Raw genomic sequence first — 20,350 nt, 5'->3', positions numbered from 1 at the left:
ATCCACGTTCCCCACCGTATTTCCCTGTGGATTTTATCAGAAGCAATGACTTCTGTGATGCTCCCGGCAACCTCTGACCTCACCCTGTCCTTCACTGAGGGGGTGCTCAGGACCCAGAAGTTACTTGGAGTCCAGCTGTGTGGCTAGGAATCCAAGCTGTGGAGGAAAACTCATTTAGAAACTCTCTGAGTCTACTGCTTGTATAGGGACAACATGGCCAGATGAAGGACAAACTCAGAAGGGAATTCTCTCTGGGCCAAAGCCCACATTTCAAAGGCCTGCTTAGGGAAACTGCATACTCACCTTCTTTGTGCATTGGGAAAACAAACATTTACAGAGAGTTGGAATGTGGGAAAAATATCCTTGGTTGTATGTTTATGGAAAACACTTGGCAATTATTTGCTATAAACACTTCCTGTAATGCTGAGAATGAAAATCAGCAGGAAAAATTGTCGGAGATGATAGGAAGCCAACTTCCATAGCAAAGGAATGTGCCCTCCACATACCCCTCATGCTCCACTCCTCACCCTCCTGTTACCATGAAAGGGGACCCAGAATCTGGGTTTGCATGAACGGGGGCAGGTTCTCTTATACAGAACCCACGTCTACTCATGTAACATACACTTATTCTCACAGCTTTCATAACTGAGATTTTAGGCAAGGCTTGATACCATGTAGCTCATCAGTCCTAGGAAACTGTGGCCATTTCAATGACCCCACCCATTGAAAGGCAGATTTCCTCCAAGTCTGATTTCAGTTTTGATTCTCTGACAAATATCACATATGGCCATGAAGGACTTCCGAGGGGAAAAGAGAGAAGTAACACTGGTCAGGGATTCGACAAATCACCTCTTTAATCGTTCGTTTAGCGAATAATTTAAATGGCCCAGTGCTAGACAGTGAGGACAAAAGACCAAAAAAAAAGAAAGAGGAAAAAGGTCCCTGTTCAAAAATGTCATGTTTGAGAGAAATAATGATCAAATAATAAAACATGTAATTATATAGTTCCAAGTTGAGTCAGTGCTATAAAGGAAGTAACAAGGAAAGAAAATCAATAAAAGAGGAGCCTTCAGGATGAAGTCCTAAAGAATGAATGAGAGTTACGTGGGCAAGTAAGTATGGGCAGAGAAAAGGGGGGCTGAGACAACAGGAACAGCATGTGCAAGAGCCCTGTGGCACAAAAGCATCACCATTCAAGAAATGAAAGTTCAGTCAAACTGACTTCCCTGATCTTGGTAATCACAAGTTTGTAGACAGGTATGAATGACATATATCAGGGTCTTCCAAAAGCCACCAAGTTCAAGGACGCTTGTACTTATGTAAAGAATAGCATTTGATAAACCAGCCAGAGAGAAATTAGTTGTTAAGGCTGTTATATCTGTGTTTCAGTTGATCTATCGAATGTAAGAAAAATATTGTCTATGATTTATGATTTATACTAAATTTTGGAATCTTGGGTTTTACCAAGGCAGAGGAAAAGTCGATAAAATTAAGGTCAATGTAAAAATAAAGTTACCTGACAGTGTCAAACACTCCTGGGTGTACCAGGTGTATTGCCTAGTTCTTAAGGGGAAAGCTATTTTTACAGAATACAATGAAACATTCAAGAACACTACCACCTAAATTCTATTATACCAATACAAATTGCCTTCTGATTTGGTAGGCAGATTGCTAATCCTGGCTGGACTCTGGTCACATGAATACAATTAAAAAATTAAAGTCAGCAGTGATTCACCCAAGTATAAGCATCAGCATATCTGGGGCAAGGCCATTTTGGGCCACACCAATATAACTGCTAATTTGGTTTCCATTCCAGAATGGATAAAGGCCAGAAGGACAGCTGCAGTCAGGGAGATTATAGCATATTCCAGATAAAAACCTGTTCTGTGGTATCTTACCTTGGGGTGACTGGCCATCCGGCCAGAAGGCAGAACACCAGAACGCACTCAATTCAGATACCGATTTAACAGATATGTGCTGAGTGCCTTCTGTGTGTCTGCCACTGCGCTGGCACTGGGGCCCAGGAGAGACGCAGTACACCGTCCCTGCCCTCATGGAGCTTACACACTTGTACAGGTAAACAGGAAATAGACACAAAGGTAAATTTAGAGTATGTAAACAAGCATTACATTCGGAACAAGACAAAAGAGGTAAGATGGACAGAGTGTAAGGGGATGAAATTACGGCTCTATATTTGCTGGTGAAGAAAGGCCACCCTGAGCCTAGAGGAAGCGAGGGAAGGAGCTCCCTGGCTAACTGGGGAGCAGATTCCCTGGAGAGGAAGAGGCAAGTAGAGACATACCTTGGAGATATTGTAGGTTTGGTTCCAAACCACTGCAATAAAGCGAATATCAAAATAAAGTGAGTCACACAAATTTTTTGGTTTCCCAGTGCATATAAAAGTTATGTTTACACTATACTGCAGTCTATTAAGTGTGCAAAACAATGTCTTTAATTAAAAAACACTCTACTGCTAAAAAATGCTGACCAGCATCTGAGGCTTCACCAGCATCTGAGCCTAATCTTTTTGTTGGTGGAGGGTCTTGCCTTGATGTTGATGGCTGCTGACTGATCAGGGTGGTGTTGCTGAAGGTTGGGGTGACTGTGATAATTTCTTAAAATGACACAACAATGAAATTGGCCCCATTGATTGATTCTTCCTTTCATGAATATTTCCCTGTACCATGCAATGCTGTCTGATAGCATTTCACTCACAGTAGAACTTCTTTCAAAATTGGAGTCAGTTCTATCAAACCCTGCCACTGCTTTATCAATTAAGTTTATGTAATATTCTAAATCCTATATTGCCTTTTCAATAATCTTCACAACATCTTCATCAGGAATAGATTCCACCTCAAGAAACTACTTTCTTTGCTCATCCATAAGAAGTAGCTCCTCATCTGCTAAAGTTTTATCATGAGATTGCAGCAATTCAGTCACTTCTTCAGGCTCCATGTCTAATTCTAGTTCTCCTGTTAATTCCACCACATCTGCAGTTACTTCCTCCACTGAAGTCTTGAACCCCTCAAAGTCATGCATGAAGGCTGGAATCAGCTTCTTCCAAACTCCTGTTAATGTTGACATTTTGACCTCTTCCCATGAACCACAATGTTCTTAATGGTATCTAGAATGGCAAATCCTTTCCAGAAACTTTTCAGTTTACTTTGCCCAGATCCATCAGAGGAATCACTATCTATGGCAGCTATAGCCTCACAAAAATGTATTTCTTGAACAACAGGACTTGAAAATGGAAATTACTCCTTAATCCATGGGCTGCAGAATGGATGTTGTGTTAGCACGCATGAAAAAAACATTAATCTCCATCGGAATTCTTGGGTGACCAGGTGCAGTGTCGATAAGCAGAAATATTTTGAAATGAACATTTTTTTTCTGAGCAGTAGGTGTCAACAGTGGGCTTAAAATATTCAGGAGACCATGTTGTAAACAGATATGCTGCCATCCAGGTTTTTTTGTTCCATTTATAGAACACAGGCAGAGTCAACTTAGCATAATTCTTAAGGGCCCTAGGATTTTCATAATGGTAAATAAGCATTGGCTTCAACTTAAAATCACCAGCTGCATTAGCCCCTAACAAGAGAGTCAGCCTGTCCTTTGAAGTTTGAAACCAGGCATTGACTTCTCTTCTCTAACTATGAAAGTCCTAGATGCCATCTTCTTCCAATAGAAGGCTATTTTGTCTACGCTGAAAATCTGTTGTTTGGTAGAGTCACCTTCATTCATTATCTTAGCTAGATCTTCTGGATAACTTGCTGCAGCTTCTGCATCAGAACTTGCTGCTTCACCTGGCACTTTGATGTTATGGAGACGGCTTCTTGCCTTAAACCTCATGAAGCAAACTCTGCTAGGTTCAAATTTTTCTTCTGCAGCTTCCTCACCCTCTCAGCCTTCATAGAACTGAAGAAAGTTAGGGCCTTGCTATGGATTAGGCTTTGGCTTAAGAGAATGTTGTCGCTGGTTTAATCTTCTATCCAGACCACTAAAACTTTATTCATATCAGCAGTAAGGTTGTTTCACTTTCTCATCATTTGTGTGTCCACTGGAGTTGTAGTTTTATTTCCTTCAAGAAGTTTTCCTTTGCATTTACAACTTGCTGTTTGGTGCAAGAGGCCTAGCTTTCAGCCTATCTTGACTTTCCACATGGCCTTCTCACTAGGCTTAGTCATCTCTAGCTTTTGATTTAACGTGAGAGACATGAGAATCTTCCTTTCACTTAAACACTTAGAGGGCATTGTAGGGTTATTAACTGGCCTAATTTCAATATTGTTGTGTCTCAGGGAATATTGTTGTGTCCCAAGGAGAGGAAAAGAGATGGGGGAATGGTCAGTTGGTGGAGCAGTCAGAACACACGTGTTTATCAAGTTCACCATCTTATACCGATGCAGTTCGTGGTGCCCCAAAACAATTATAATAGTAACATCAAAGATCACTGATCACAGATGATCATAACAAATATAATAATAATTAAAAAGCTTGAAATATTGCAAGAATTACCAAAATGTGACAAAGAAACACAGAGCGAACAGATGCTGTTCAATAGAATTGCTCAATACAGGGTTGCCACAAACCTTCAACTGGTAATAAAACACAATATCTGTGAAGAGCAATAAAATGAGGTATGCCTGTACCAGGCCCAGAAGTTGGAATCACCTGGGATGTTCAAGGTAGATAGAATGCTATGAACTGATCTGTGCCCCCCCAAAATCTGTATGCTGAAGGTCTAACCCTCAGTCTCCCACGATGTGACTGTATTGGGAGACAGAGCTTTTAAAGAGGCAAGTAATTTAAAATGAGGCCATCAGCATGAAGCCCTAATTCAATATGGCTGATGCCCCTATAAGTAGAGAAAGAGACACCAGGGATGTGAGTGCACAGCAAGATGACCACGTGAGGACACAACAAGTAGGCAGCTGTCTGCAAACCAAGGAGAGAGGCCTCAGGAGGAGCCAACCCTGCAGGCACCTTGATCTCAAACTTCTAGCCTCCAGAATTGTTAAAGGATATATTTCTATTCTCTGAGCCACCCAGTCTATAGTGCTTTGTTATGGCAGGCCTAGCAAACTAATACTGAGGTTCATCAACTTGATGAAGAACACCTATAAAAACTCTACAGCTAACATCACACTTAATGGTGAAAAACTTGACTCTTTCCCCCTGATATCTGGATATTCCTTCTTACTACTACTATTCAACTTCTTATTGGAAGTCCTAGCTAATGCAATAAGATAAGGATATAAAAAGTATAGAGATTGGGAAGGAAGAAATAAAATTTGGTGCACAGATGACAGGATTGTTTATCTAGAAAATTCCAAAGGAACAACAACAAATAAACCCTCCTGTAACTAACAGGCAATTACAGCAAGACTGTAGGTTATTGGTTTCATTAAATCAAACAAAGCACCACATTAATGCCAGATGTTAATAATGTGGGAAACTGTGTGTGGGAGAGGGACGAAAGGGGATATGTGGGAACCCTCTGTACTTCCTGCTGAATTTTTCTGTAAACCTAAAACTGCTCTAAAAAATGATGTCCATTATTTAGAAATCATTAAAAAGCCAATGAGGTCCGTAACACCTTCCAGTTCGAGACACACAGAAGAGAGGGGATTCCCAGAAACCTTTCCCCTCTTAAAGGGACAGGCAGATGTGAAGGGCAGCTCTTGGGACTTCCGCTCTACAACATGGCACAGCAGTTAGAGCAGGAAGGGGAGAAGCCACAGCAAACCCGCAGCACAGCAGCTACGGAGCCCTCCACAATGAAGGCAGAGAATGCATAATTAAAGGGGGAAGCTTGGTCCATGACAGCAGAGAGGAGGCAGCTTGTCACAGAGAAGGTACTCAATAAATATTGACTTGTTTAACTAATTTAGTGAGACCAAAAAAATGGACAGTGTGGACTGAGAAAGAATCAGTTTGGAGAAACAATGGGAAGATATTACTGGGTCTAAGATAGAGACCCCAGGGTGGCCGCTGTTGACTAAGAGTTTTGCTGGTGCCCTAACGAGGGACAGTGTCATCCACACATAAGGCTGTCTGTAGTTTCCAACCTTGTCATTCACACTGGGCCTAGGTTTGCACTGTGTCAACTGCATATAGTTCATTCTATTGGTTGGTTACATTTTTTTCTCAAGCAATCCATCAGTGTGTTTTAAAGTCCCACTGTGTTTTAAAGTTTAAAAAAAAACAGAAACAAAAACAGAACAAAAAACCCTTCAGATAGCTAAGTAAAAAATTCTAAACCTAATACCCAGCTTGGGTTGGTAGCAAAGGAGAATGAAACAAGTAACTACCATGTTTTAGACCTGCTTCAGATGCCAGGTACTGAAGCCAGTACCAAACGAACTCAGGTGGCGAGAACTCAGAGTACAAGCACTGTTATATCCAGCAGTCATTAATGGATGTGGAACCTGCCTTCCCTCCCTCTGATGATGGGTCTTCTGAGATAAAACCAAGCCCATGCTGAAAAATGATCTCATCCTGAGGCCTGAAGCGTTCCATTCAAATCACTGGTTTTCGAAGTCAGAAATTCTGCTTGCCAGCGCAATTAGTAAAAATCTAATCACATATATTCACACTCTCAAGGGGTCCTGATTGTTTGGCAATAACAGCTTGGTTATTCACGGTCAACAAAATTAATGCCACTATTTTTAAAACATGAAAGAAAACTGCATCAAAACAAGCCTCCAAGCTGTGGACCTTGGTCAAAGAAAGAAAATAAAAGTAAAGAATAAAGTATTTAAATGAATTATTCGACAAAGATTCATTTTAAAGTCCCAGCAAGGCTTTGCCTTGAGGTCCTTGTTATTCTGTGGATTCTGTGCTCTAGATCACCTAGAAGGAAAATGTCACTCAAACAAACAAAAAAAAGGTTCCTTTACATGAAAGTGTGTGTTTAACTGGCAACACATAATTTCATTTAAAAAAAATTGGGAGCAATTGCTGCTGAAGCCATTTCAGGGACAAGGGGAGGGAAGGATCTGTCAGCACCACGGGAACAAGAAACATGACGTACCACCAAGCTTTATTCCAATCATTTGCTTCATAGTTAAGTTTAATTACGCGTTACACACTGTCTTGTAATTACGTCGCTTGGGAAACTGCCAATTTCCCCCCTGAAATGTTAAAAGTTCCTTAATTTACTTTAAAGGCTCAGCATTGCCTCCATCAGCACCCCCCTTAGTACGTGAGGGATACTTGGTTTCTGTCCCCCTTAAAGGGCAGCAAGAACTCCATCGCGTGGTCTGACACACAGCGCAGAGGGCTGACTGTGCTGAGAGCCCCAAGAACACTGGGCCTGTGTATTTATAATAATACCTGATGACTTTTTTTCTTTAATATTTACAACCAGAGAATTTGAGAAGCATGCCTAATCTTTTCCTCTACACTTGGGAGGTTGAAATTAAAGTCCTTTAGTCTCCGCAAGGGAACAAATACCCAACACAAGATGAAGCACCTGCTCTCTGGGAGTTGACAACAAGGATGGAAAGGCAACAAACGTTAAGTGCAGAAATATGAAACCCTCAGGAGAAGGGACAGTAATCAAGTACAACTTTATGTGGAAAAGGAAAAGGCAAGTAAAAGAAGTTAAGCACCTACTGTGTGCTGACAATGCATTCAGAACTTCACAAAGGTCATCAATATCATGGCCACTAAGTCAAGTCCCTCAAGTACCAGGCAGATAACTAGAATTCATAAAGCAGCCAGACAGAATATAATAGGGAGTCCTGGGGTTCATGATTATTTGGAAAGGGTGTTCAGGTAATTCAAATTCTCTTCCCTTTAAAAATACTGTGCCAGTTGAGCAAAATACATCCTTAGAACTTACGTGAACTGTGGTTGCAGCCCCTATATGAATCTATGAACCCCTAAAATGCAAAGTGTGCACACTGGAAGCAGACTTTTGTCTTAAATTCAGCTCTAGCACTTCCTTAGCTGTGGGTAATCCCTCCTGTGTGTCAGTTTCCTCATCCACAAAATGGAAATAATAACAGTGTCCACCTCACAGTGGTGTTGTGAGATATTAATGAAAGTGTTCAGCATACTTGTTATCTCACAGCAAGCTCTATGTTTGCTATTATAACTATGTTTATGCCCTCTGACACAGGAAAAGTTGAAGAGTTTCCCTAGAATACCTTTGAACTTGAGGTGGGCCTCAATGGACAGAGAGATCTACATACCGGAAGAAGGGGGGTACCAAAGCTACCTTATCTTCCCACCTCTGGGAGCACTGAAGAGAAGATTACAAATAATGGATGTGAAATATTCAAAATACAGTAAAGACTTAAAATATGGCAGCTTTTCTCATGCTAAATCATCTCATAGCATTTTCTTGTCAGTACTGCCTCAAGAACAAGACCTCTCATGTCCCAGCAGTGAGTTAGGGTCTAAACCATTATTTCTCCCAACTATTTGTAAAAAGTATTATTTACTATGTATGCATCATGAGGAGGAAGAAAGGTTTTAAAATAGTGTAAACATACTTAAATTTTTTCATCTGTTTAAAAATGGCTATCATAAAAGAACCTTGAGTAAACAACTCTTAGGTACAAAGAGCCATCTTTTCCCATAATCTCATTTACTTGACATATTATAAATATTTCTGTTCTGATTTGGTATGATACTAAAAACACATGTGCCCTGGCTCACAACTGCATGAAACCATTGAAATAAATCTTGCTTTTGAAGGCATTTCTATTTTCCCCTCTCAGGAAATTCATTCTCTTCTATCACAGTCACCCAGTGTGCAGATATATTCCAACTGGATGAGATGTTGACCGTAAATTATGAGGGATGTTGAGGCAAAGAACTTCAGGGCACATAAAGAACAAGCCGTATCCAGAATTTACTTTTAATTTTGTTACTAGAAGGCTTGAGATCTTATAAATTGTGTAATTAGTTCGGTGACAACCTCATTAAGGAAACATTGGGAGTTCCCTGGTCCCTAGTGGTTAGGATGCCAGGCTTTCACTGCCGTGGTCTGGGTTCAATCGCTGGTTGGGGAACTGAGATCCCATAAGCTGCGTGGCGTAGCCAAAAAAAAACCAAACATTTTATTTATAACATAGCACCACACCAAATAAAATATACAAAAAGGGTCAAGTTTGTTCTTTTCCATATTGACTCAACATCAGAATATTTCTCTAAGAAGTAGTGCCACTGTTTAAAATTAGGTCCCTGGGGAAGGAAGCAAGTCCTAAGTGATCGTGATATGGTTAAACAGTATGATAATTTATAAAACAGTGAAATGTTTATCTGCTCAATATAGTGTAGAAAACTGCAAATAAATATCAAGTAAAACGGTTTTATGACTTGATAGATGTGCTGAGGATAGGTCACATCTAAAAATTCAGAAGAAAATTTTTAAAAACCCAAGGGGGAAAAAAGAAAACAAGATAAAACAAAACAAAACAACAACAACAAAAATTATACTCTCTTCCTTTGCTTGCTGTTCTATATTCTGTTACCTAAGAACTAGATCCTGCCATTCTTATTGACCACCATTGCCCATATCTCACTGCCTACTAGAAACATCCACCTGGACAGTTGTCCCATATGCATATAGTATCTGGATGTCTCCAAATGACCAACCCCTCAGACCTGCAGATCTAGTTCATCAATGACACCACCATCCATCCACTCAAGCCAGTATCTCCCTTTTCCTTGGAGAGAGTCTAGTTTACTTAGCTCCAAAATAATTCATTCAAACTGCTTCTCCCCAATGTCACAGCCACTACCCTCATCAGGTTACCATCATTTCTCTATAATTTCCCCAATTTTATTTTTGCTGCTAGTCTTGATTTCTCACATTTGTTTTCTGGCAGGAGAGTGATTTTTCTAAAATTAACTCTCATCATGTTTACTTAAAATAGTTCAGAAATTCTTCACTGCCTTTGGGTTAAGGCACAAGCGAGCACTTTAATACAGTGTGGAGGGTCCCTAATGAACTAGCCCACATTTGCCTCCCAAGCCATGATCATATTTGCCACTCCCTGTCTTAACCATGCTGTACTATTTGTGGTTCCTTGAACAAAGCACACACCTTTATGCCTCTGTTCACATGTTTCCCTCTGCTGGGAGTACTCTCTCACTTCCCCCTTCCCCTCACCTGATAACTAGTACTACCCAACAGGTCTTAGTGTAGATGCCACTTCTTGAAGGAAGTGTTACTGACCTGACTCCCACATCTGTGTTTATGACTCTCCTCTGTGCCCCCAATATCACTCCTGCCCAATCAAAATCCATTCTAAGTGGCTTGGAAAGTGCTGGCATTTAACTTTTCCTCCAACTACCCCTCCTTCCATCGCTAGACAGTAAAATCCTCAATGACAGGACTCATGAGTGACTTGTTCCTTAGGGAATCTCTATCCCCTCCCTCACTGCAGGCCATTTGATAGTTACTCAGTAAACATGTGCAGCTTGAGTGCCTGAAAAAGAAAAAAGATCCACAGACAGAGTCGTGAGGATTATGTGCATTTGATGGGCAGGCAGAGGGAGAGAAACCCATCAGAGAGACTAAGAGAAGCAGCCAAGGAGAGAACCAAGACAGACAGCAAGGGCTGCAGGCAAAAAGGGAGAACCGGCCAATGGAAACAGTGTCCAGTGTCAATGGGAGGACAAAGAAGATGAAGGAAGAGGAGAGGGCTCCCCATGTAGCAGGAGAACAGCGTCTAGAAAATGATGGGTGCAAAGTGTTGAAAAGTGAGCGGCAGGTGAGTTAGAACACGGGGTAAGAAGACAACTTGGAAAAATACACATTGTTTGAGGGAACAGGATAGCTGGAGGGCGTGGGCGTGTCAAGGGCAAAGAGGGAATATGTGTGTGTGTGTGTGCGTGTGCGTGTGCATATGTGTGTGTGTTACAATTCCTTTTGAAAATCTCAACCATAAATCTGACTGGCAAAGTGAAAAGTGAGACTATAGATTTAGGTACAGAATACGTGTTTATTGAATGAAAGATATAAATAATAAATGAATAACTGCATTCAGACAGGAAATTTACCTCATCAGAAAAAGGAAATTTTATCAAAATGTAAGCTTATTAAAAGACCAAGAGCCCATCTTTATGTTTCAGAAAAGACCACTAAGCTTATAGATCAAAATTTAATTAGCTGTCTGGGATGACCATTTTCATTGTCTCCATCACTATCTCACTACCACTGGGACATCTGTTTTCATAGTCACCACAAAGCTTCCTTGCAGAATGCCTCAGACTTTATATATGATCCCCTAACCCCATTCATTCATGTAAATACCTTTAGCTTTCCATGCAGCATTTAATGGTCCCAAAGTCAGATGGGACACACAACACATTAGGAAAGCAACACTTTCGAGAAAACATTCCTTTCTCAGTCTAACCAGAAAGAAAGTGCATGTGGACAAAAAAGTCCACACCTTTCTTTTCAAATAGGATTTTCTTTTAAGTTCCCATCAGATACAAAGTTCTGTCAGGTTACCATGGTATTAATTTCACTTATGACAGTTTAGAGAACACATTGAAGAAAATGGGCTTAAAATATTAAATTACTCTTCTTGAGACATATGCTTCTTATGCAATTAACAATACATTCAGAATCAATACTCTCTAACTTTAGAAACATTCATCCACAAACATTAATCAGGTAATTTTAAATTCAATTTCTGCTAGGCTTCTTCTTTTCACACTCAACTCTCCGAGGCTATACCACAAGGTATCTCAAAAATATTAATTTACTTACTGTGAGAGCAGATTACATTCCTAGAAAAAAATTCTGTGCAATAAATATATACACATATAAACCAAATTAAACTTTTATGAAAAAACAATTTTCTTATGGAAAATTGCATTTCTAATCAAATACCTGAGAAGCGCATAACACCATTCAGAGAAATGCATAAAATCCTTCACATAATTAAAGTACAAATAATGTTTCAATATAAGTCAAAGCTTGTCAAATTGCATATATAGAAAAACAGATAAAGTTAAAATATAGTGCTTACAGGGAACTCAGACCTGGCATGACTTTTTTTTCAAAGGGGTCATTACTGGGTAGGACAATTTTTCATGGTGCAGACTGTCCCATGTTTTAGGGGGCTGTGGCCAGTAGCACCCCAATGGGCATGGTAACTACCGAAAAAACATGCCCACACATTTCCAAATGCTCCTTGAGGGACTAATGCTCCCTAGTTTGGAGAAGAAACTATAGCCCAGTCAAAAGGAATGGCCCCATTTGCATTACCAGGTAACCACAGTGCCAGGTCTTGAACCCTGGTCTCCAGAAAGCCAGTGCCAAGAGGGAGCCAACAGAGAATATCAGAGGCACAGGCTCATACCTTACTCTGATTTCAGCTTTACTCTTCCTGCATTAGGATATTCATTCATCGAATATTTTCTAAGCTTATACCTAGTCATCATTTTAACCACTTGCCAATGCCCTTGTCCCATTTATTCACATCCTCCTTCATCTCAATCGTGGATCTGTATCCCTCGCCCGACTGAATCTGGGCTCCTCTCCCTGGGGACAGGGGACAGGGGTCAGCACAAATCCAGAGCTTCCAGTGGAGCAGCCTTGACTCGCAGGCCTTCTCTGTCACTGTCCCTTTGCTCCAGTTCATTCACACTTTGTCCTTCCCGCCCCTGCTCTGCATCGGCAGGTGGCACCTTCTATTTTCCTTCGTCCCCACCCACAAAGGCATTGCCTTAGTAGCTGGAGTTTCACTAATCTGTTATCAAATGAGAGAAGGCATTTCTCGTCCCTCCCCGTGTCCCTCCCACACTTCTCTTTCTGTTTATCTGATCGTATCTCCAGCATTAGATTGAACAGAGCAGGGCTAGACAGAATCCTGGGCCTCTTTTCAAGAAGCCAAATAAGTCTAAGTGGTTTTCACTAACGTTGGGATCATGCAGGTTTTTGGTAGATAGTTTGTTTCTCTTCTTTGTTATTTAAGGCTAAGAGTTTTTGTCATAATCAAATGAACTATATAAAATATTTTTCCAATATCTAATATATTTTTAAATGTCATGTGAAAAAAATTAAAAGTTAAAAAAAATCCCTATTTTGGTGCTCTTTAATTTCATTTAATTTTCATTTTTACTTTACTAAGTGACAAAAGCCAATCTCTGGGGCCACTCATCTAAAAGTAATCCCTCCATATCCATAAGTGTGAAATTCGAATTCAGTAGGAAACCTACACTAGCTGAAAGGGGCTGCATGCTTACCCGAATGTAGGCATCCTGGTGGTGCTTGGCAAAGTAGAGCATATTGTCCAGAGCTAACATCCCAGGAGGTGTCTGGGTAAAGTCCATGGCAGGGTTGACATGATTCTGTGATTAAAACAAAATGTTTGATCAGGTTAATTCTTCAGCAGATTTCACCAACCGCCAGAGGTCTGATTTCCCTCCAGAAGACCAAAGTACCACAAGGCAAGCTCCAAATAATCAAGTAGGATGACATTTGCTATCTCCATGTGAACCGATCAGGGTGGCAATGAGGGCTTCTTTCTACAAGTGGAGCAAAACCAGCTTCTAGACCCAGGGTTGGGAAACTCAGCTGAAGATCGAAATATGGGATTATTCTTAGACATGTGACACTGTAGGAAAAGAAAATAATGTAAAAACTGTATTTTTACATTATTGGCTGTGCTCTAGCGGAACCAACAGCATTTGGGGAGAAAAACCTGGGATGAAGCCACATCTCTGCCATTTACCTTTTTTTTTTCACCTTAACTTCCTCATCCTCGTGTGTGAGGGTTAGGTATGGACACACCTGTCCATGGTGTTTGTGAACTTTCCAGACTCACACAGTCTGTAGGCCTCTGAGCACAGGCACTCTATAAAATTCAGAGGTCCACAGGGTCCTAACATCTGCCTACTTGCAGGGAGTGTCCTGGCCTTGTGGTCACCCACACTGTGCCAAGAACCACAAAGACAAACAATAGTTATAAATATGCCCAACAAATTCTCCATATGCTGGAGATCACTCAGTAGAACACCACGAGACCCCTATTCAGGGCTGTAAACCACTCTCCACCGCTAATTGTCAAAAATGATGACCAAGATCTGTTCTGAAAATTCAGATCTAAATGGCTAATGATTTAAGGGAAGTCATTCTTATGTTCAAGAAATGGAAAAGTTAAAGAGATATTAAAGAAAACTGCTCTTACCTCATAATCTAGGTAATGTTTAGGAAAGGACATATTTTTGTTTTCTTCCTGAATATTTCTTAATAAACACCTTGGCTCTCTGATTTGCCAGGGAAATTTTGGTCAACTGCAATTTTTTCTAATTTAAGTACAGGAAGGACATTTTGTTCACTTGTTCAAGGTTCAAACAACCCACACTTTTCTACATTATTCAAGAGTACACAGAACCTGTCTTTTCCATGCTGATTTGAAATTTTTTTATGAGCTAATAAACAACATCTAAAATTATAGGACAGTGGTGCTGCCTACTGGCCACAGTTCCACAATTTCCAGAGCACTCCTGTCCATATCTGTGTAGCAAGTTGGGTCAGTGTAGTGACTTCAGTATTTTATTTTAGCATTTTATCCTGATTTGTTTGTTTAGATGTTGGAAAATTTTTAAAATACAAAAGTATACTACTTATGATAAGAAAGATATATTTCATAAAATAAATATAATTGTAACAAAAATGAAAATCACTGGGCACATCAAATGCAGTGGGTTTCAGCTTTAATCTGATACTCATTGGTGTAAGAGTCTCAGGTTTGTATTCAATAGTGAGGGGAAAATTAAAATGCTGGAAATAAACGATCAGAGATTTAGTCTCAAAAGTAACTTGCAATGAAAGATTTTATAATATTTTCAGTTCTTAAGAATAGTGGAACTTCTCTCATTATGCATACATTTATTATTTTGACTTTGATACGTTCGATTTTCATGAACACAAGTAACACAAAAATGTTAGTATTTGCTGAGTACTTTCTTGGGGTTAGCACTAGTTTGGGTTTCATATGTGTTACCTCATCTAATAGGTGGTGGGCACTATTGTTACCCCCATTTTATTTTATTATTTATTATTTGTTTTTTAATAATATGACCCTGTTTTATTTTATTTTCTTAATTCTGGAGTACAATATTCCAAAATGTTAAATGGTTATCTCTAGGTAGTGGAACTATGAGAGATTTTTATCTCATATTTTTTTTTCTTAGCTGTAATTTTTATTGAAGTATATACTTGATTTATAATATTATATTAATTTCAGGTATACAACATAGTGATTCAATATTTTTATAGCTTATATTCCATTTAAAGTTTTTATAAAATATTGGCTATATTGCCTGTGCTGTACAATATATCCTTGTAGCTCATTTATTTTATACATAGTAGTTTGTACCCCTATGCTGTCCCTCCCTGCTTCCCTCTCCCCACTGGTAACTACCAGTGTGTTCTCTATATATCTGTGAGTCTGCATCTGTTTTTGTTATATTCATTCATTTGTTTTATTTTTCAGATTACACACATAAGGGAGAGCATACAGTATTTGTCTTTCTCCGTCTGACTTATTTCACTGAGCATAATACCTTCCAGGTCCATTCATGTTGTTGAAAATGGCAAAATTTTATTCTTTTTAACGGCTGAGTAGTATTCCACTGTGTGTGTGTGTGTGTGTGTGTGTGTGTGTGTGTATACACACACACACCACATCTTCTTCATCCATTTATCTGTTGACGGCACTTTGGTCGTTCCTTCAAGAAGTGGCATCTACACTAAGACCTGTTGGGTAGTACTAGTTATCAGGTGAGGGGAAGGGGGATGTGAGAGAGTACTCCCAGCAGAGGGAAACATGTGAACAGAGGCATAAAGGTGTGTGCTTTGTTCAAGGAGCCACAAATAGTACAGCATGGTTAAGACAGGGAGTGGCAAATATGATCATGGCTTGGGAGGCAAATGTGGGCTAGTTCATTAGGGACCCTCCACACTGTATTAAAGTGCTCACTTGTGCCTTAACCCAAAGGCAGTGAAGATTTCCATATCTTGGCTATGCTGCTATGAACACTGGGGTGCATGTATCTTTTTGATTAGTGTTTTTGTTTTCTTCGGATATATACCCAGGAATGGAACTGTTGGATCATACAGTAGTTCTATTTTTAGTTTTTGAAGGAACCACCATACTGTTTTCCACAGTGGCTGCATCAATTTTATTGGTGAGGAAACTGCAGCTCAGATGAGATAAGAAGCTTGCCCAGGACCTGGCAACTTGAATTTGGCAGAGCAAGCAATGTCTTGCTTGGACGATATGTTTCAGCATGCTTTTGTCCCTACCTTTTTCCTTACCACCAGTTTATAAGTTGAATGCATCTGTTTTAGTACTGCCAGCATTTAGACTTTATATAGCCTGAGAAAAATTGATTTGAGAAAAACGTAGGCTAATCACTATTAGCTGCTACACAGCATGGTCCAGCCAACAAAGGAGACTGTGCCAAATATAAGAGAGAAAAATATGACATTTATTTCAGAGCTATTTCTAGTGTTGGTCTATGAATCTCTTCCAAAAATAAATATACAAAAAGGAAATCAAATGAGAAAAATTAGTTTCTCTGAATCTTCTTTGACAACCCCCCAAAGCTATGTGTTAGTGAAGTTAACCAGGGAGAAGCCCCCCATGGGTTAAGAATCATCAGGCTTGTTTTAACTGTGCTACCAGGATGCCCTGGAAGCCTTGTTGTATCAATCACACACTTCCTTAGGCACACAATGGGGGTATCAAATTGGGCACTGCTGCTTTCTAAGGTCTTACAGTTAAGAAACAGTATAATACATTTTTAGAGTTCTTTTAAAGATCCATATGGCTATTTAGCAAATAGTCCTAATAAAATAATGCCTGCTATGTGGCAGGCGCTATATAAAGCACCTTGCATATGCTAACTTTTAATCCTCATAAAATTCCCACAAGGCAGGTCCTATTATTCTCCTCCTTTGACAGAAGGAAACTGAGGCACTGAGCATCTGGGTAGCTTGCCCAGAGTTTCAGAGCCAGTATGTGGCAGAGTCAGAATTTGAACTCAGAGTACAGGCTTTTAACCAGGGTTTTAGGGTCAAGTTTTTGCTCAGCCAGACGCCACTGGGAATTTCACAAAGATGTCCAGTGCAGGTTCCCCATTGGTGTGGTTCTCCTCAGTCAACATGCTTTGCTCAGGCAAAGTGGGTCTGTGATCCATCCTTTCCAATAAAAGCTATAATCTCTGCATCCCTCCCAGACATAACAAAGTCTCTCTCAAGATCAACAAACCAGGTCCTATTGCCTCCAACAAATAGGCTCTTAATTAAACAAAAGCCAATTAGAAAAGTGCCTTCGATTTTCTACGACTTGCTCTAAATTATGAAGTGTCACTGCGTTTTAGATGAAAAAAAAATTTTGCAGTTGTGGGTGAACTATATTCTTTTTTTCTGTCTCTCTCTTTTATACCTCTGAGTATCATTTTCCCAGCCTCTCTCTCCTTGAAATGATTGTTTCCTTTTTCTCTTTTGGTTTTAACAGCCAGCGAAATAATTTTACAAGCATAGATTTTGATAACGGAAACAGTATAAGAATTACTTGCCAAAACATTTGAGAGCTGTCTGTACTGTTACAAAAATACTCTGAGAACCCGGCAAGGCCAACAGACCCCCGCTCCTTCCTTATTTATGAGATGCTCTGGATACAGATTTATTTTCTTTTCTTGTTCCATGTTATTTTTTTCCACCTGTCTTGAAATGGAAGCCGCAAGAGCTTTCATAAATGACTTGAAAATATCCCTTGTTTTACTGCAAAGCCTGTGTACCTCTGTACATCCTTCTGAAATGCCATTTGTTAGAGCCTGTAGAAGTGCTGCTCTGTGAATCACATCAGACAGCTCTCAGCCCCTGGAGCAAGGAGGAGCGGCCACCTCCCTTTCCAAAGCACCAAGGTTTTTTCACTTTTGGAAAATGGTACCAACCCACAGAAGAGAGTACTCTTTATTTAAAGTGAGCATCCTATATGGGGTTTAGTGTATAGAGTTCCTAGAGATCTGTTTCTCTTCTGTTACACACACGCCAGTTTTTTACTTGAATTATTTCAATCGCACATTCAAGGTCTATGACAGAGAATCTTTCACCCTTCCAGGACCATACACTAAGGCCATTGGAGAGCTGGAGTGGACCTCAAATATAAACTAGGCTTGTTGCCTTATTTTGAAGTTGAGAAAACTGAGTGCCTGGAGAACAGCGGTGCTCAAACTTGAGCAGGCATCCGAACTGAATCTCCGGGAGGGTTTGTCGAAGCACCAATTGCTAGCCCCATCCTCAGGGTCTCTGATTCAGGTGGGTTGGGGAGAGGTCTGAGAATCTGCAACTCTAACAAGTTCGCAAGTGATGCAGATGCTGTTGTCTGAGGACCACACTTTGAGACCCGCTGATGGCTGGAATGGCACATGTCACATAGCTCGGGTAATATCAAAGTAGGATCTAGAATCCAGATCCACTGATCTCTTGAATTCCATGCAGCTTCTACTATAACATGCTTTGAACTGACTGGTTCCAAAGTTCAATGCATTTTAAATATACTTGCTGTTTATCTGCTTTGTGCTTTGGCCTCTTATTGAGAAAACTGAAATTTCCTTATTCAGAAAAAGGAATTATAATTTAGAAGCCTCTCACTTCTCCTCTTGCTCAAATTTCTGACTAAAATAATATTATTAGTACCTCCACAGGGAAGGTAGGAAACTGTAATCAGTCAATGTTTTCTACTCTTGAATGCTTCCTGGTTGGGGAAGCAGTGCCGGCACGAGCCTGAATGATTTGTAAATGATCTGTGTTTCTCAATTACCAATGCCATGCTAGTCCTTCATTAGTGTGGATAATAAAGAGATGATTACAATAATGCCTGCCAGATGGCATATCGCAGGGAAAGCCTTGGAGGATTTAGGAGTTAATATTTGTGCTATACAAGTGCCTACATTTGCTGAACAAATATAGCATTAAAAGCAACCTTTAAAACAAATCACATTGAGTGAATATTCATTCAGCCTAGGAAAGGCCCTATCAAAGCTCTTTCTTGAGGCTGGTAGTTTAAGGTCATGTTCTCCAAGGGGAAGCAGGGTTTGATGGTTGCAGCAGATCCCGTGGGAGCTGTGCCAAATTACACGTGCCTCCCACTCCTCCCCTCCCCACTCAGGAGAAAGGGTATGTGGGTGTTTCAGCAGGCTCCTAAAAGAGCACTTATCCACCTTGGATGCCCCTGAAAATCCCCTTGGGAGCTCAGAAAAATCCTGATGTCCAGGCTGATACCCAAAATCAGTGAAATGAGACACTTTGTGGTTGGAAACCAAGCAACTGGACTTTTAAAGCTCCCCAGGTGATTCCAAAGTCCAGCCAGGGTTGAGAACACTTTCCCCAATCAGTGGGTCTCAAATTTGAACGTGATCAGAATCTCTTAGAGGGTCTGTTCAAACAGATTGCTGGCGCTGCCCTCCCCCAGAGTTTCTGGTTGAGTAGGTCTGGGTGAGCCCTGAGAATCTGCATTCACACATTCCCAGGTGCTACTGACGGTCTCTGGATCATACTTTGAGAACCTCTGCTCTAAAGCCACAGTAACCCAATGCAAGAGCATTCTAGGGATCTATACCCAACAACTGATGGAGTTGGAACCTTGATTCCCTGTATGGAAGTGTTTGGTTTGCAGCGGCTTTTATTGGGATGCCTGCTTTAGGGAGGCCATGCACTCTGAGCTGACGCAGGCCCAGCACTCTCTCACCTGGCTGCTTCACACATTCATATAAGGAGGTTCTTGACAGCATCCAACTTTGTGACCCCCAACATGGATCAATGTTCCAAAGAGTCCTAGACCTAGCCTTTAGACATCTTCGGATTCTGTCCTTGGTCTCTCTCCAGTAAATTCAATAGAAATGAATAGTTTGGATGAATACAGAGAAGGCAGCCTACTAAATCTGACCTAAGAGTGGGCAAGGTGGTATGCTGAGGAGCAGAAAAATAACTGTGACCAGGGATAGGTAGGCGTCGTGCCAGCCACTCCAAAGGCGTGATTTAATTTAATCTTCCCAACTACCCAGTGAGGCGAGTTATTAATGAGGTAAATGTTATTATTCTCTTCCTACAGATGAGGGTGAGAACTTGTGACTTGTGCAAGAGCATGGTTAGAAGTGGCAGAGTCACCACTTCAGCTCTGCAGCTTTTTTTTTTCCTATTTAGGTTCAAAAGGCCTTTGGAGAACAGGAAGATGGGCCCCATTAGCAAGAAGAAGTTTAATCAGAGAAATGTAACATCCCGTTAAAAGATTTTTTTAAAAAAAAATCAAAAACACAGCTACTACAGAAAAAGGGAAATCTGGCTTACAAACAATTCATGAGATCCCAG

General features: G+C 40.4%; 1 protein-coding gene across 6 annotated transcripts in view; it reads right to left on the bottom strand.

Moving 5' to 3' along the window:
* Positions 1–20,350, bottom strand: part of ELMO1 (engulfment and cell motility 1) — a 556,794-nt gene that overhangs the window by 273,895 nt on the left and 262,549 nt on the right. For all 6 annotated transcript variants that reach the window (XM_007195081.3, XM_007195082.3, XM_057549627.1 and 3 more), the window contains one exon: positions 13,213–13,317. In XM_007195081.3, coding sequence (XP_007195143.1) covers positions 13,213–13,317 — 105 coding nt within the window. The remainder of the gene's footprint in view (positions 1–13,212; positions 13,318–20,350) is intronic.

Source organism: Balaenoptera acutorostrata, chromosome 7, assembly GCF_949987535.1.
Source record: "Balaenoptera acutorostrata chromosome 7, mBalAcu1.1, whole genome shotgun sequence".
Lineage (NCBI taxonomy): Eukaryota > Metazoa > Chordata > Mammalia > Artiodactyla > Balaenopteridae > Balaenoptera > Balaenoptera acutorostrata.
The sequence above is the reverse complement of the archived record's forward strand: the minus strand, read 5'-3'. Positions and strand labels throughout refer to the sequence as shown.